Source organism: Pteropus alecto, unplaced genomic scaffold (genome assembly GCF_000325575.1).
Source record: "Pteropus alecto unplaced genomic scaffold, ASM32557v1 scaffold182, whole genome shotgun sequence".
NCBI lineage: Eukaryota > Metazoa > Chordata > Mammalia > Chiroptera > Pteropodidae > Pteropus > Pteropus alecto.
This window is the reverse complement of record NW_006433946.1, coordinates 4,981,186-4,997,552: the sequence shown is the minus strand read 5'-3', so window position 1 is coordinate 4,997,552 and position 16,367 is coordinate 4,981,186. Positions and strand designations below refer to the sequence as shown.

The window sequence follows — 16,367 nt, the reverse complement described above, 5'->3', positions numbered from 1 at the left end:
TATTTTTATGTTTATCCTCTCCCTCGAACTAATGAAATGAACACATTTATTGATTTTGGCATGACTTTTATTAATGTTAATATGACTTACTAATGTTATTCCGTGCATTTGGATTAGTAGCATTATTGTTTATAAACCAACATTTTTCTTTCAGTTCAAAAGAAGGCAGAAGGTTCAGAAGAAAAGAAGACCCTGCCTACAAAGAAGAGAGTGAAAGAGTTGAGAGTTTTAGATCCTAAAACAGCCCAGAATCTGTGTATGTGATAATTCTTGCCTAGGGAGTGGTGGTGATGGTGATGGTGAGAGTGGGTTGTTGAATGTATTTAAACAAAGTTGTAACTTCTTTGAACAGGGATATTTAACATCTGCTAGAAACAAAATTCTATGTATATATGATTTGAATCATGATTTGCCTTTTTGTCATTCATCCGGAGTGGAGATCATCATAATTTAGCCTTGGTTAGGCCAGATGAAATTTATGAATAATAAAGCTTTGAAAAGTATTGATAATTAGGCATTGTTAGAGGACACAGACAGAGTTGAAAAGAGTGTTTTTCTTCCCGCCCAGGCATGGGAGTGATAGTTTTAGAACATTCACTAGTCATATTGGGCAAATCCTTTTACCACTATTCCTTTGTATTTGAAGTAATTGTGTTGTGAGCTAGTTAAATTGTTAACCACTGAACTTTAAAACTGGTTACTGAACCTTAAAACTTTTAACAAACCAGTCAGCCATTAAATATGCTTTTGTTAAAGCAGCTTGGACAGTTAAACCCATCTTTGTTTAAGTAGGCCTTAAGTTTTACTTTGATAGATTCTCCCCTCTGTATTGAATTCAGCATTTTTTGTCTCCACAGTAGACTATTTTTGTATTCTGAGGATACTGAAACACTATGCATGAGAAATTTCACTACATCAAGCATTTCTTGTTACGCAAAGAGATACCATAAGAGTTTATTTTGTTAAAGACTATGCTGTGGGGAATCAGATTGAAATAACTCATCATTCTCTTGTCAGTAGACTGTCAGAAAAGCAGTCTCTTAATAGCTATTGTGAATGTGTATATTGCTTACATGACCCTACATTTTCTTTATAAAGTGGATGTTCAGTATCTTTTTAAAAAACACAGTATGCTCTTAATTGCTGGTTGATATCTGTCAACATTATTTATTTCAATTATAGAGATCTCATTTGGTGTTTCTGTCTAGGTAATCATTTGCCTAGACAGTAAGAATGTTTTTTCTTTAGGTGCCAGTGAAGTCATATAAATCTTTTCATGAAAAATTTCTTAGGAATATATTCATGTTCTGGTAGTAAGAACACACAAACATTCTTTAAAAAGTATGTTTAGTGGAGATTAAAGTAGAATGTATTGTTGAATACTTTCTGAGTAAGTGTAAGCTTTTCTAGGTATAATTTGTTAAATTATTCCAATATGACGTAGTATATATTTAATTAAGAAAAAGTTGTGGACAGAAATCGTGATTCAACATATAAAGCAACTGATAGTACACCATGTGAATGTCAGCAGAAATGATTCAGATATTGATGATTCAGACACTAATTCTTTCTTATATGGGAAAACTGCAAAGTGGATTGATATGCTTTTTTCATTTTCGGTTACTTTATTGTCATTCCTGAGTAGTACTATGTTAGATGCATCTGACAATCTCCACACTAAATTTTACATTGAATTAAAATGCCAACTTGGAATCAAATCTTTAACTTTTCATGGGTTGTTTTGTATCAGCTCAATGTAAAATGCATAAACACGTAATCATCAGTGCTATTAGTAGGAGTTTTATTTGGTATATAAATATGCATGAGCTGTAAACATTTGAGCCTGTGATAGCAGGCCATTTCACCTACCTGAGTAGTGTAGTCCATCAAATGAGAAATATTTTTGTTTATAACTCCATAACTTAGTGACAGAGGTTTCATGTTTTAAGTATGTGAAATGGGAATCAGGTATTACTTAAGTCTTTAAAATTTTGATGCTGTTCTATTTGTAACAAACTCAATTTTTATTTTAGCCATCTTCCTAGGATCATACCGTATGCCATATGAAGATATAAAAAACGCTATTCTGGAGGTCAATGAAGACATGTTGAGTGAGGCCTTAATTCAGGTAACTTTCATGTTTTCCTTTTAAAATTCATTTTGACAGGTATTTCTAGATTGCTATCTTGCGAATGGAGTTATAAAAAATGTTCTATATTTAGATAATAGAATCAGGAGAATCTAGCTGTGTTGATAGTCAGAGGACTCAACATACAAGATCCAGGTTCTAGCTCTATTTATTAGAAATATGTTCTTTTTGTAAGTTTATGCATATGTAGACATATCATTTCCTGTCATTCACTGTACAGAAAATTGCATGTATTTCATCATAACAATGACTCTAAAGTAGATATTATTATTACCATTTTATGTATATAGAAGTGGAGAGTCCAACAGGGTAAAAAGCTTGCTCAATATCAAGAGATAAATGACAAAGTTACCCTTTGTTAGGTACTTAACATATGCTGGTGATTGGGCTAAGCACTTTTTATATTTTATTTCATTAAATCCTACAACAATCCTATGAGATAAGAACTAATATCTTCATTTTACAAATAAGGAAACAGGCTTCGCGAGATTGTTCAATGTCACATAGCTGGTAAGTGACAGTGTAACAGCTGGGATACAGAACAAGGTCTATCATGACTCTAAAGCCATTGCTCTCTCTCTTCTATTATTCTGCTTCCTGTGGGCAAACTATTTCAGCTTACTACACCTCCGAGTCCTCATCTGAGATCACAGGGTCACTGTGATGATTAAACCAAATAAAGTGCTTTCTGGAATAAAGCACTATACAAGATATAGCATATTGTTAGAATTCTTGGTATGTCTTTTAATTTCTATAAAGAAACACCATAGAGATTTTTCATAGAAAGGCATGGTCAGTCATTGTAGTTTTTTGTTGCTGCTGTTTGTTTTTAGCCATGCGATTTGTTTTGATTTTTAAAAAGACTGAGTCATTTATGCTGTAATAATTTTGCCATATCTTCCTCGATCTCTAAATCTCAGAGAACCAGTGTTTGTCATTTGAGCAGGCTGTGTCTGGTTGGAAGTTCTGTTACCTAAAAATAAAAAAAAACAAAAGCCTTTCAAAGTGAGAGTCAACAAGTTTCTTTGAGATCTCTAAGAATAGCTATTAAGGAATCAATTCAAGCAGAAGCCCAAATCATGTTCCTATTAGGAGACAAAGGCAATGGATATTTATGAGAAAGAAATGAAACGATTACATTAGTAGAAGGAAGGCATTTCTATTGGTGCAGATAACAGCATTGTTAATTCCAAATAATCTTTTAAAATTTTTAGTCCAGTAATCATCAGTCCAATAGTCATAATAATTGCTTTCTCATTATCTTTGCAAACAGTTCTTTTGTGAGGCACAAGGTCGCTTAGGCCTAGTCTAAAGGTTATTTTGCCTTGTTTTAACATTTCGAATATTTGAAACATAGAATGTGTAAGGTGGTTCCTTTGGCATGGCAGCCCCGGCTCCGTTTTAAAGTGGCTCCGTTTATATTATTGTTTACAGTTCCTCCATTTTGTAGTGTAGGCTTGCATTACAGTTTACCTCATGTATATGTTTTAAATATAGACATATTTATTAAGACTATTAAGGTTTAATGAGTTTATATAGGCTCTTTATTATTTTAATAAACACCTATATTAATCTCAGTAAGAATTACGCTTTGATAAGAATTCCCCTGTGGTTGTTTTTTTTTTGTTGTTTGTTTGTTTTCAAGTTTTTCTCTGTGCAACTAGCAAGTCCATAGTTCTCTGAGTTGAAATGGAGAGCTGATCCCATTTGTCCTGCCCCTCGTAGTCCCAGGATTCTTTGTACAGTGGTCAGAATGAGCAAGGCATGAAGCTAAATGTGATTTAGTTTTCTCTTTTTTAAAATCGGATGGTTTAAATTTAACCTACAATAAGGCAAACAAATTTCTGAATCCCTACTCAATAATTGAAGCTTTCTAGTCTTTTCCGTATAATCAAATTATAGAAAATAGAACCATATTTTGAAGAATTAATAGATATAGCCATTTATTTTACCCTTTAAAACTGTAGTTTTTCTTTTGTGTGCCTTGGTAAATAAATAAGAATATAAATGTGCACGATGTTGCTGTGTTATTTATTTCTCAGTAACATTAAAAACTTATTTTTTTAAGTCACGTTTCCAACTCTTTAGGGAATGTAAAAAGAGAAAGATTCTCATTATGACTGTGCCTCTAATATGCAACAAGATTTTAAAATGTGTATAGAGAAACATATTACCTGGGATTCTTTTTAATGTTTCGCTTTATTTTGTAGCATAAACAATATGTATTTGTTTTTCTCTTTAAATTGGGTAATCTTGGTCCAGTTGGGTGGAATGAATTGCTTACAATTTAGAGATGGCAGTAAATTATGTCTAGATTCTTGAATTTGCTGGTTTAATCTTCTCCACTATTCAGACAAAACAACTGCTTGTGAAATCACATTATTATGCTAAGTTTTGGATTGTACTCTGGGAAGGTGAGTGAAGGAGAATCCCAAAGTAGGTCCTGCCAGGCTCCTTTTGTGCATGTTACACCCTTATGTTTCCCTGCATTTCCTCTTTGCTGTGTATGGGTTGACCTGGGTTTGTCTCATCTCTTCCTCTTTTCTAGACCTTTCTTCCCTTTTCTAAGCCTTTCTCTTTCTTTTTGTCACATATCTCTGTGTTTTACCCCTTGCCCCACCAACTTTGTTGCTGCTTTTTGTTGAAAGCATAGCACTGAGGCCTTTTTTTCCTTACATCAGCCTACTTTCCTTCTCAATATCTAAAATTTCCTCTCATTTCTTACTTACTCTTCTCAATCAGAACTCATTTTCTTAATTCTCCTTGTAGGAGAAAACAGCTTAACATGCAATTTAATAGCATGCATGATTAGAATTGTGCTGCTTGGGTACAAGGCACAACTGGCGAGTAACTCACCTGAGTTATTGAAGTTAATACTGCATTTATCCAGACAAATCAAAAGTCTGACTATCTTCTGGTAAGGAGAAAGGTCCTGGGTTGAAACAGTTATTTGATTTCCCAGCACCCAGAGGAGTACTTGTACCCTCAGGCAAGAGAAAACTGAAATTACCAGTGCCTCTTTCTTCTTCCCATCCCAGAAACGTTTGTTTTAGTGATGTAAAAGTAACATCGATTTGCCATTCATAGGAGCTATTTGTCATTTATGTTTAATTACCATGCAGCACATCAGTAATACATATCATTAAATATGCATCATCAGATTAACTTTGTTGTAAACTCTATTTGATTACAGTGCTGAACTCTATCCATCCATAAATATACTTCGTTGCTCATGCGGTACTGTTGTTGCCTCATGACAACAAAAACAAAAACAAACAAACAAAAAATTCATTAAGGACTCATTGCTTTTCAGAGACTTGAATTAACACCAGTATTATCTCTCCTAGTATGGGCCAACGGATGCTTCTCGACCAGACAACTAATAAGTTGTAGTTATTTGGCAGGATAAATGTCTTATTAAAAATAAATAAATAAATAATCAACCAAGATCAAGGCCAAATGTTAAGATTATTAATAAATAAAAATACTAATGTCTCCTTTATTTCACAATATCTATATTTAAGGTAGAAACTCAGTTTATTATGTGGAAGGAGTTGAAATGTCCTAAACTATTTACAGGAGCACATAGTAACATTTAAAAAGTACATCATATCTTGAGATTGTTGAGGAGCTTTTAATATATGCAGTTATGAGTTACTTCCAAATAATGAATACTAAATTTAGGTGATTCTTGGCATCATTTTTTCAGCTTTGAAAATCTGCTTCAGTGTAATTTCTTTCTATTGAGAGACAAATATAACACTGTTTAACTGTTTTTAGAGTATCAGTGGTAAAAATGAAATATTTGTAGATACAAATATAGAACATTGAAAAAAATGAAACTAACAATTTCAAAAAAGTGATTCAAGTCTTAAGGGAAAAATAAAAGTGTGTTCTAGTTTAGAACATGAGTGCATGCAAATGATTCTTAAATGCTGAGGAAATTCATATTGGTACGAAGTTTATGGTCATATTCACAAAGCATATGCAGAAAAAAGACGATTAATGTAGAAGGCAGTATGATATTACTGCGGAATAACTTACAAAGATATGTGTAAAACAAGGAGTGATAATTAGGGGTTCAAAGCCCCCCTTGGGGACCCATGGAGAAAATGTAGGGGCTTCTGAACTTAGATGTGAAAAATACTGCATCTTACCTTCTTTAACTTCTTACTAATATTTGGTATTTAATTTGATTAGCAATGTAGGCAGTAACCAAAGTAGTCTTAACAGCACCTCTAACTTTTTCACTAACAGAAATAATAAATATTTTCATATCGCATTAAATTTGCGGTAGCTATCTTGACATATTGTTTATAGTCATTACTATTTCAAAATTACACTAGTTATTAAAGCTGCTCCTAGATCTGATTTTTAAATGCTTTAATCAAGAATCATATCTATTACATCACAATTTATGTTTGTAAATATGTTGATAACTATTTCAATATAACTGGCTCCTTTTGTATTCTATGTATTTATTCTAAGACGGGATCCATACACTGGCATTAAAGGGTTCATGGCATAAACAAAAAGGCCAGAAACTAGTACAGAAAAGTTTCCCTATCAGGATGGTGGAAATAAGTCTTTGCAGCTTCAGTTCTCCCTCACAACTATCTATAGAAAGGGCATCATTGTGAAAATACCAGACCCAGGGTTGTTTCTCAAGCACCCTCCTAAACCACAGAGGCGAAGGACCACATTAGAAGGATAAGAGGAATAGCTTTGTTCTGACTATATTGCTCTTCCCCTTTCAGGCATAGCACATCATCGAGGGGGCCACCCTGGGACTATGGTTTCTTCATTGGGAAAAGAGAACCCTAGGTGGATATTCAGCTATACCAGTCTTGTGAGATGCTTCCTGTAAGGCACATCACCTCATGGAGATACCCTGTGAGAATCTGCGGGGCTTGAGCACTGGGGGTCAGATAGAGATGAAGAAAGGGGGCGGGGCTTACACTCAGATCTTGGCAGACCACATTCTTGCTTTTAGCACTGCCTGAGAAGAGATCTCAGCCAGTGGCTCTGCCCATCTTTAGAGCCAAATTGGGGTTCCCATCTTGCCAGGGAGTTTAGGTGCCAGTTCTGCTTGATTTAGGTTCCCAGTCAAGATGCTATACCAGCCATGAAAACTGTTCTACTTTCCCTGTAAAAAAGCAAAATTTGCAGCCCTGTACAAATGCTGAGTATAGCCTATAGCCTCACCTGTCCAGGAAACCTGCCCAGAGAACCCAGATGGCTGTGGAGCCCGTCCTACAGCCCTGCCCAACGGTTGAACATACACTCTGGCCCTGCATAACCAAGGAACCAAAACAGTGATAATGGGCATCCTCAGAGCCCAAATTACAGTAACACCAAGCCATAGAGTTCAGCCGCTAGCCTTGCCCAGCAGCAGAGAATAGCCTATGACTCTATATGATTGCTGAACACAGTCTGTGGCCTTGCCCAGGCAGTAGTGGAGCACAGCCTGTGGCTCCTCCTGATGCAGTAACCTAGATTATACTAGACCACAGAGCACAGTTTCTAGCCCCACCCAACTGTGAGATAAAGTTGGAGACCCCTGCACCAGAGAGCTTTGTCAGTGACTTTGCTCAGCAGTGGAGCACAGCCAATGGCTTACCTAATTGTGAAGTCCACCCTAAAGTCTTGTTTAACAGCAAGGCACAGCAGCCCCAAGTGGACATGTTCTTGCTCTAGGAGCACAGCCTGAAACCTGAGCTGACCAGGAGCAATGGCACAGCCCAGCCCATAACTCTGCCCAATTGCAGAGTCCAACCAGTGAACCATCCTGCCAGGAAACACAGCCTGTGACCTCGACTGACCAGAGGTGATTGCAGAACCAAGCTAAGGGCCCCACCTGACCAAAGAGCACAGCCAGTAGCCCCACCCAATCAAGGAGTCCAGCCAGTGGCCCTGCTTGAGTGTGGAGCCCAGCCAGAATGCTCGCCCAACCATGGAGCCCAACCAGTGGCAGCCCCTCTGACTTCAGATAACAGGCAATGGCCTCACCCTGCTAGATACCCTGAGAGCAAGCTCTGCTTGCCAAAGGCACTACCAGCTGACACATCCCAGGGTGAGTTGACAAGTAAAGGTCTTTACCTGCTGAAGCAAACATGTCGATTCTGAAAGAGATGTCCACTTACTCAGATACATAGATACAAATGCAAGTAATCAAGAAATCAAGAATCTCCAAAGAATCAGGTAAAAACAATATAACCAAAGGAAAAGAATAAATCTCCAATAACTGACTCTAACAAAATGTTGATCTATGAACTTTCTGAAATAGAATTCAGAATAATCCTCTTAAAGAAGTTCAGTGAACTACAGGGACACACAGACACCTAAACAAAATTGGTAAAACCTTTGTTGAACAAAACAAGAAGTTCACCAAAGAAATAGTAACCATAAAAAAAAAAAAAAAAGCCGAACAGAAATCCTAGAGCTGAAGAATACAATGATTGAACTGAAGAATTCAGTAGAGAGAGTTAATACCATAATCCATCAAGTGGAAAAAATAATATGTGAATTGGAAGATAGGTCATTTGAAATTATCCAGTCACAGGAGTAAAAAGGATAAAGAATGAAAAAGAGTGACAAAAGCCTACAAGGCTATCAGCAGATTTCTCAAGAGAAACAGTGCAGGCCAAGAGATTGCATGATTATATATTTAAAATATTGAAGAGAAAAAAAAAAAACCTGTCAACCAAGCCTACTGTACCTGTAAAACCTGTCCTTCAGAAAAGAAGAAAATGTAAAGCTTTTCTCAATCAAACAAAAGCAGAGAGAGTTCATCACAACTAGACCTGCTGTACAAGATATGCTAAAAAGTGTATTTCAAACTGAAATGAAAAGATGCTAATTTAAATTATAGTAACCTATGAATGTGTAAATCTCACTGGCAATGAGAAATATATATTCAGTCAAAGTCTCTAATATTGTAATGGTGGTGTGTAATTCACCAGCAGCTCTAGTTTAAAAGTTGAAAAATGAATCTATTAAGCATAACCATAAATTATAACATCAGTAACCTCAATTAACCTAAAATATGAGGTGAAATGAAACAAAATTATGATGTTTTTGTATGCTTTTGAAGTTATCAGCTTAAAATAGGATGTTTTAAATATATTTTATATAAGCCTTATGGTAACTATAAAGGAAAAACCTATAGTAGGTACACAAAAGATATGATAAAAGGATTGAAACATATTGTTGTGGAAAATAGTCAAATTACAAAGGATAAGAGCAATAGAGGAAACAGGGAACACGGGGTCTACAAAACAACAATTAGCAAAAAGCTAAAGGAATTATTTTAAAGATAAATGGATTAAATGCTCCAATCAAAGGGCATAAAATGGCTGAATTGTAAAATAAATAAATAAAAACAAGATCCAAAGATACACTGTCTACAAGTGACTTGCTTCACCTTTAAAGACACCCATAGGTTGAGAGTGAAGGGCTGGAAAAAGATATTTTAAGCAAAGGGTAACCAAAGGAAATCAGGGGTTGCTATACTTATATCAGACAAAATGGACTTTAAGCAACAAAGAAAAAAAAGTGAAACAATTGTTATAACAAGAATATATAGCAAGTGTCAAATATTTATGAACCTAACATTGGAACACCTAAATATATAAAGTAAATACTAACAAAACTAAAAGGATGAATAAACAATAAATTAATAGTTGAGGACTTTAATACCCACTTTCAACAATGGATAGATCAAACAGAGAATGAACAAGGAAATAGTAGATTTGAATAGCCTAATGGATGTATACAGAACAGTCGATCCAGCTAATGAGCAGAATACACATTTTTCTCAAGTGTACACAGACCTTTCTCCAGGACTGGTCATAATGATAGGTAACAGAAAAGTCTTAGTAAGTTTAAGAAGATTGAAAAATGTTTAAGAAGTTTAAGAAGATTGAAATTTTACCAAAGATCTTTTCTGACCACAGTGGTATGGAAAGACATCAATAACAGGAGGAAAGCTGGGAAATGCACCGATACCTGGAAATTAAGCAACATACTCCTGAACAACTAATAAATCAAAGAAGAAAAAAAAATGGAAAAAAAAAATCCTGAGAAAAATGAAAATGGAAACACAACATACCAAAACTTATTAGATGGAATGAAAGCAATTCTAACTAGGAAGTTTGTAGGGATAAACACGTCAAGGGAAGAAAGAGATTTCGACCTAACTTTATACCTCAAAGAATGAGAAAAAATAAGCCTAAAGTTGGCAGAAGGAAGGAAATAATGGTTAGACAACAGAGATAAATGAAATAGAGAACAGAACAACAATAGAAAAGATTAACAAAACTATGAGTTGTTTTTTTTTTTTTAAAAACAGATTAAATTGTTATGCCTTTAGCTTGACTAAGCAAGAAGGAGGATCCACATAAATAAAATTATAAATGAAAAGGACATTATAAGTGATGCTACCGAAATACAAAAGATCGTGAGACCAATATAAAAATTACATGCCACTTTATTGGGCAACCTAGATGAAATGGATCAATTTCTAATAACATGCAACCTACTGAGACTGAATCATGAATAGAAAATATGAACAGAACAATAATGATTAAGGGGATTAAAGCAGTAACCAAAAACCTCTCAACAAAGAAATGTCTAGGATCAGATGGTTTCAATGGTGAATTCTACCAAATATTTCAAAAAGAATTAACACCAATCCTTCTGAAATGCTTCCAAATAATTGAAGAGTAGGGGACACTCCCGAACTCATGGGGCTAGCATTACCAAAGCCAGATAAGGACACTACAAGAAAGAAAATTACAGGCCAATATACCTGATGGATATAGATGCAAATTCCATCAATAACAATTAGAAAATTGAATTCAGCAGTTTTTTAAAAGGATCATATCCCATGATCAAATAGGATTTATCCTTGAGATGCAAGGACGAGTTCAACATACATGAATCAATAAAGGGGATACATAATGGAACAAAAAATACAATTCATATGGTCATCTTAATAGATGTAGAAAAAGCATTTGACAAAATTCAACATCTATTCATGATAAAACCTCTCAACAAATTGGATATAGAAAGAACATACCTCAACATGTTAAAGGCCACATATGATGAGCCCACAGCTAACATCATACCCAATGGTGAAAGGTAGAAAGCTTTTCTTTTAAGATCAGTAACAATAAACAGGTGCCCATTCTTACCACTGCTATTGAACCTAATACTGGAAGTCCTACCCAGAGTATTCATGGAATAAAAAGAAATAAAAGGTATATAAAGTGGAAAAGAAGAAATAAACTTGTCTCTGTTTGCAGATGACATGATCTTATATATAGAAAATCTTAAAGACTCCACCAAAAAAGTAGAACTGATAAATCTAGTTTGTTTCCACACACTAACAAATATCAAAAAGAAATAAGGAAAACAATCTCACTTATAGCATTAAGAACAATAAAATCCTCAGGAATAAATTTAATTAAGAAAACTCAAGGTCTATACACTGAAAACTATAAGATATTGATGACAGGAATTGAAGAAGACAAATAAGTGGAAAGATATTTCATGTCCATGGATTAGAAGAATTATTTTTTTAAAAATATCCATACTACCCCAAATCACCTATAGATTCAATGCAATTTCTATCAAGAATCCATTAGTATTTTTTACAGAAATAGAAAAACTCCTAAAATTTATATGAAACTAAAAAAGGTAATGATTAGCCAAAATAATTCCAAGAAAGAACAAAGATGGAGTTATTATACTTTCTGATATCAAACTATATTTAAAAAAAAAAAAAAACTATAATAATCAAAACAGTATGGTACATAGAGCAATGGAACAGAATCAAGATCCCAGAAATAAACATATGCATGTAAGGTCAACTATTATTTGATAAGGGAGCCAAGAATATTGAATGGGAAAAAGTAAAGTCTCTTCAATAAACGGTGTTGGGAAAACTGTATATTTACATGCAAAAGAATGAAACTGGATCCCTCTCTCACACCACTTAAAAAATTAACTTGAAATGGATTAAAGACTTAAATGTAAGACCTGAAACCATAAAATCCCTAGAAGGAAACAGAAAAAGCTGTTTGATATTGATCTTGGCAATGAATTTTTAGATATGACGCTAAAATCATAAGCAACAAAAGCAAAAACAAGCAATTGGGACTACATCAAACTAAAAGCCTTTTGTATGGCACAGGAAATAATCAACAGAGTGAAAAGGCAACCTACAGTATGGGAGAAAACATTTGCAAACCACATATCTGATAAAGGGCTAATATCCAATATATATAAGGAACTCATAGCACTCAAGAACAGAAAACCAAATAATCTGATTAAAAATGGGCAAAGGACTTGAATAGACATGTTTCCAAAGGAGACATTCCAATGGCCAACAGAAATATAAAATGTGCTCAATATTACTAATCATCAGGGAAATGTAAATCAAATCTACAATGAAGTATCACCTCATACCTGTTAGAATAGCTATTATCAAAAAGACAAGAGATAACCAGTGCTTGCAAGGATATGGAGAAAAGGGAACCCCTGTACAATTGGTGAGACTGTAAATTGATATAGCTATTATAGAAAGCAGTATGGACATTCCTCAAAAAAATAAAATAGAACTATCATATGATTCAGCAAACATACTTCCGGCTATATATCTGAAGGAAATAAAAGCACTATATCACAGAGCTATCTGCACGCCCATGTTCATTGCAATATTTTTTTTTTTATATAATAGCCAAGACATGGAAATAACTTGACTGTCCATCAATTGATGAATGGATAAAGTTGTCACACACACACACACACACACACCCACACACAACCACACACAAACACCAAAACACAAAAGAAAACAATGGAATATTATTCAGCCATAAAATAGAAGGAAATCCCGCCATTTTTGACAAACATGGACATTGAGGGCATTATTTTAAGTGAAAGAAGTCAAGACAGAGTAAGACAAATACTGTGTGAGCTCACTTTTATGTGGAATTAAAAATACAAACTTACAGGAACAGAGATAGATTGGTGGTTTGCAAGGGTGGGGGCAAGAAAGAATAGGTGAAAGTGGCTCAAAGATGCAACTTCCAGCTATAAGATGAATAAGTCCTGAGTATGTAATGTACAGCATATGGTGGCTATAGTTAACAATACAGTATTGCGATATTTGAAAGGAGCTAAGAGAGTAAGTCTTAAAAGTCCTTACTAGAAAAAAAAATGTCTATGAGAAGTGATGGATGTGTAATCTAATCTTATTGTGTTAATCATTTTGCAATATATAATGTTTATCGAGTTTTCACGTTGTGCATCTTAAATTTACATAATGTTATGTAACTCAGTGAAACTGGAAAAAAAAAATTGAGAAAAGAAGTTTCTCAGTTAAATGACTTAGAAGGTTCCCTTAAAAATATTGTGACGATAAAATGATCAGTTGTTGCCAGTCGTTAGTGGAGAGGGAAGGATGAATAGGCAGAGCATGGAGAATTGTTAGGGCAGTGAAATTATTCCGTATGGTACTATAATGGTGGATTTATTTCATACAGTTTTTCAAAACCCATAGAAGGTACAAGAAGAGTGAACCCTAATGTAAATTATGGACTTTGGGTGATATTGACATGTCATTGTAGGTTCATGAATTGTTACAAATGTACTACTTTAGTTGGGGGTGTTGATAGTGGAGGAGCCTATACATATGAGGGCAGGAGATATATGAGAACTCTCTGTACTTTCTGCTCAATTTTCCTGTGAACCTAAAACTGCTTTAAAAATAAAGGTTAGGGTGGACTGAGTTTGTCTTCCCGCAACAAGTAGAATTTGAAATGGACTTTGAAGCACTATTAAGATTCAGATAGAGAGGCTAGGGAATGGGAATGGTGGACAAATGCTTGAGGCATATAAATGAAAATATCTGTATTCTGGTATAGCTCGGAATACATGTCGGGTAGCAATAATGAGAAAGCATATAAAATATTGGTCAGGGTCATATTGTAGAGGCATAGAGTACACAAATTTGTGAATGACCCATAATACATTTCCTTTGGCCTTTGTCGTGTGTAAACAATAGAATTGAATGTCATGTAATGTCCATTTGCCACAGGCCCTACCCCTCCTCCACCCCCCACCCACTCTGATTCATTCCTAGCCCCTATAAGCATCAGGCTTTTTGATACTTGATAGACAACTCAAATACCAAGCTGCTGAGTCTGGGCATGATCAGATGTTTAGGAAGATTAATGTAGCTGCAGTATGCCAAATGGCTTGACCAAAAGAGATTAGAGATAGGAAGTTAACTGTAATTTCAAATATAAGATACAGTAAAGCCCCAGAATACATTGGGAGTAGAGAAAAGAGGGAAGGTGGGTAAATAAGAAGTTAGAAAAATGATTCATTGAAAAATCTTGGCGATAGATCAAATGGTTGTACTACTAATTAAAGAGGCAAAGCAGCTGGGAGAGAAAATACTTCCAGGGCAGAGGCGAATAATCTTATGAATACATTACATTAGAATGTGTATTGGAAGTCAGAGTAGAGAGTAGGACTGAAAATAAGGATTTTTGGAGTCATTTGTAAGGAAGTGATTGTTGGAATATAAAGACCAAATAAATTATTGAGGTTGATAGTGAAAAACGTGACATCTGAAGGTTAAGAACTACATTTCTGGAGACCACACAGGTTGAGGGGATGGATGGTGGTAGGTAGATAAATCAGAACAAAGGGAGCCAGCTTATCAGAAAGAGTGACAGGTACTGGGGTGTGTCACGAAAGCCAGCATAGGAGAGAGTTTTAAGTAGTGATAAATGAGAGAATGAGATCAGGGGAAATACTTTTGATGTACTGAATGACAGTGACTTACTTAGTTTAAGTAGTTGTTATTTTCTTGCAGTTCTTTCTTAAAACAAGCCACAATACATACCAGACACCCGTATTCCCTAAGCAAGTATTCTATTTATTATCTTTTGGTGTCTGCCTCCTTTATTTTTAAGGGACAGATGCATTTCTGCTGATCATGCAACTGTCTGTTGTCCTGTTTTCTGCTTCCCCTCAACCTGCTTCATTTTCTCTGACTTTTTCTTTTTTCTCTGCCTCCCTCCCTTCCTCCCTCCCTCCCCCGCTTCCTTCCTTCCTTCCTTCCTTCCCTTCTTCTTTCTTTCTTACCTTCGCTTTCTTACTTCCTTTCATTTTAAATATATTTTTAAATGAAGGGCACTAATCTCTCTTACTAATACCACCTTGGTGAAATACGGCTCTAAAGTACTTCCCTCATACCTGGAAACTCCCTAGATGTCTTTCTATGATACATGCATAGGAATAGTCCAGCTTTCTTCCCTACCCACATAAATTCTACTTAAAGTGGCTGTATTACTTTTCTGAAATCCTTTCCAGTATCCAGCATGGACTTGATGTGTGGAGTCTGCAGGTAGCCACAGGATTATGTTTTTCCAAATGCTATTTTACATCTCAAAATAGATTATATGATCTCTATAATTTATTGCTGGGTTCTGACAAAATGATTAGAATGAATCAAAGGTCATTGAATCCATTCCCTTGATTCCAGACAATGCTACTCCTAAGTCATCAAAGATAGATGGGTATCTATTGATTCTGAAGGGAAAAAAGATTCTTCAACTTCCCTCAATTAACCAGTTCTAGAGTATAATTATTCTTATAGTCAGAAAGTTCATGCATGTGTAATAGTGAGCTCGTTTTTGTCTCTTCAATCCATCTTTGTAATCATTGATCTATTTACGTGGCTATCGATCATCTGTGTTTTATGCAGGCTGTGAGTCTGCATGTGTTCATGCACTAGAAGGCTACGAGTATATCAGTTAAAGCTATCATGGCATTAGTATTATAGAATTTGGAAACATTTTTCTCTTAAATAACAACTTGTATTCACTACGTTCATTTTTATAATTCTGGGAAAATCAAACGTTAGCAATGACAGCAACAATCATAAAACATTTCTTTCCCATTTCTCATCATCGTGGAATAAATAACTATTTTATTGCATTGCTTGTTGGAATCTAAAAGTACTTTTATCCATGAGCTGCCATTTTTTTTTTTTCATCTTTTGCTTCTAACTGGTTAGTTGAGTGACTTTTTTTCCTGTTGTCTTTCCTCGCTAAAGTTTTCTTTGGCCCTTGTTTGCTATTTTCAATCTATTGTTAAAATCACACCTATTCCAAACAAATATGATGACTGCTTATTTTTA

The 16,367-nt window shown here is 34.9% G+C and overlaps 1 protein-coding gene across 4 annotated transcripts in view; it reads left to right on the top strand.

The window, feature by feature from the left end:
- DIAPH2 (diaphanous related formin 2) overlaps window positions 1-16,367 on the top strand; it is a 781,302-nt gene that overhangs the window by 327,498 nt on the left and 437,437 nt on the right. For all 4 annotated transcript variants that reach the window (XM_025044410.1, XM_025044409.1, XM_015586720.2 and 1 more), the window contains 2 exons: window positions 155-256; window positions 2,034-2,128. In XM_025044410.1, the coding sequence (XP_024900178.1) occupies window positions 155-256; window positions 2,034-2,128 (197 nt within the window). The remainder of the gene's footprint in view (window positions 1-154; window positions 257-2,033; window positions 2,129-16,367) is intronic.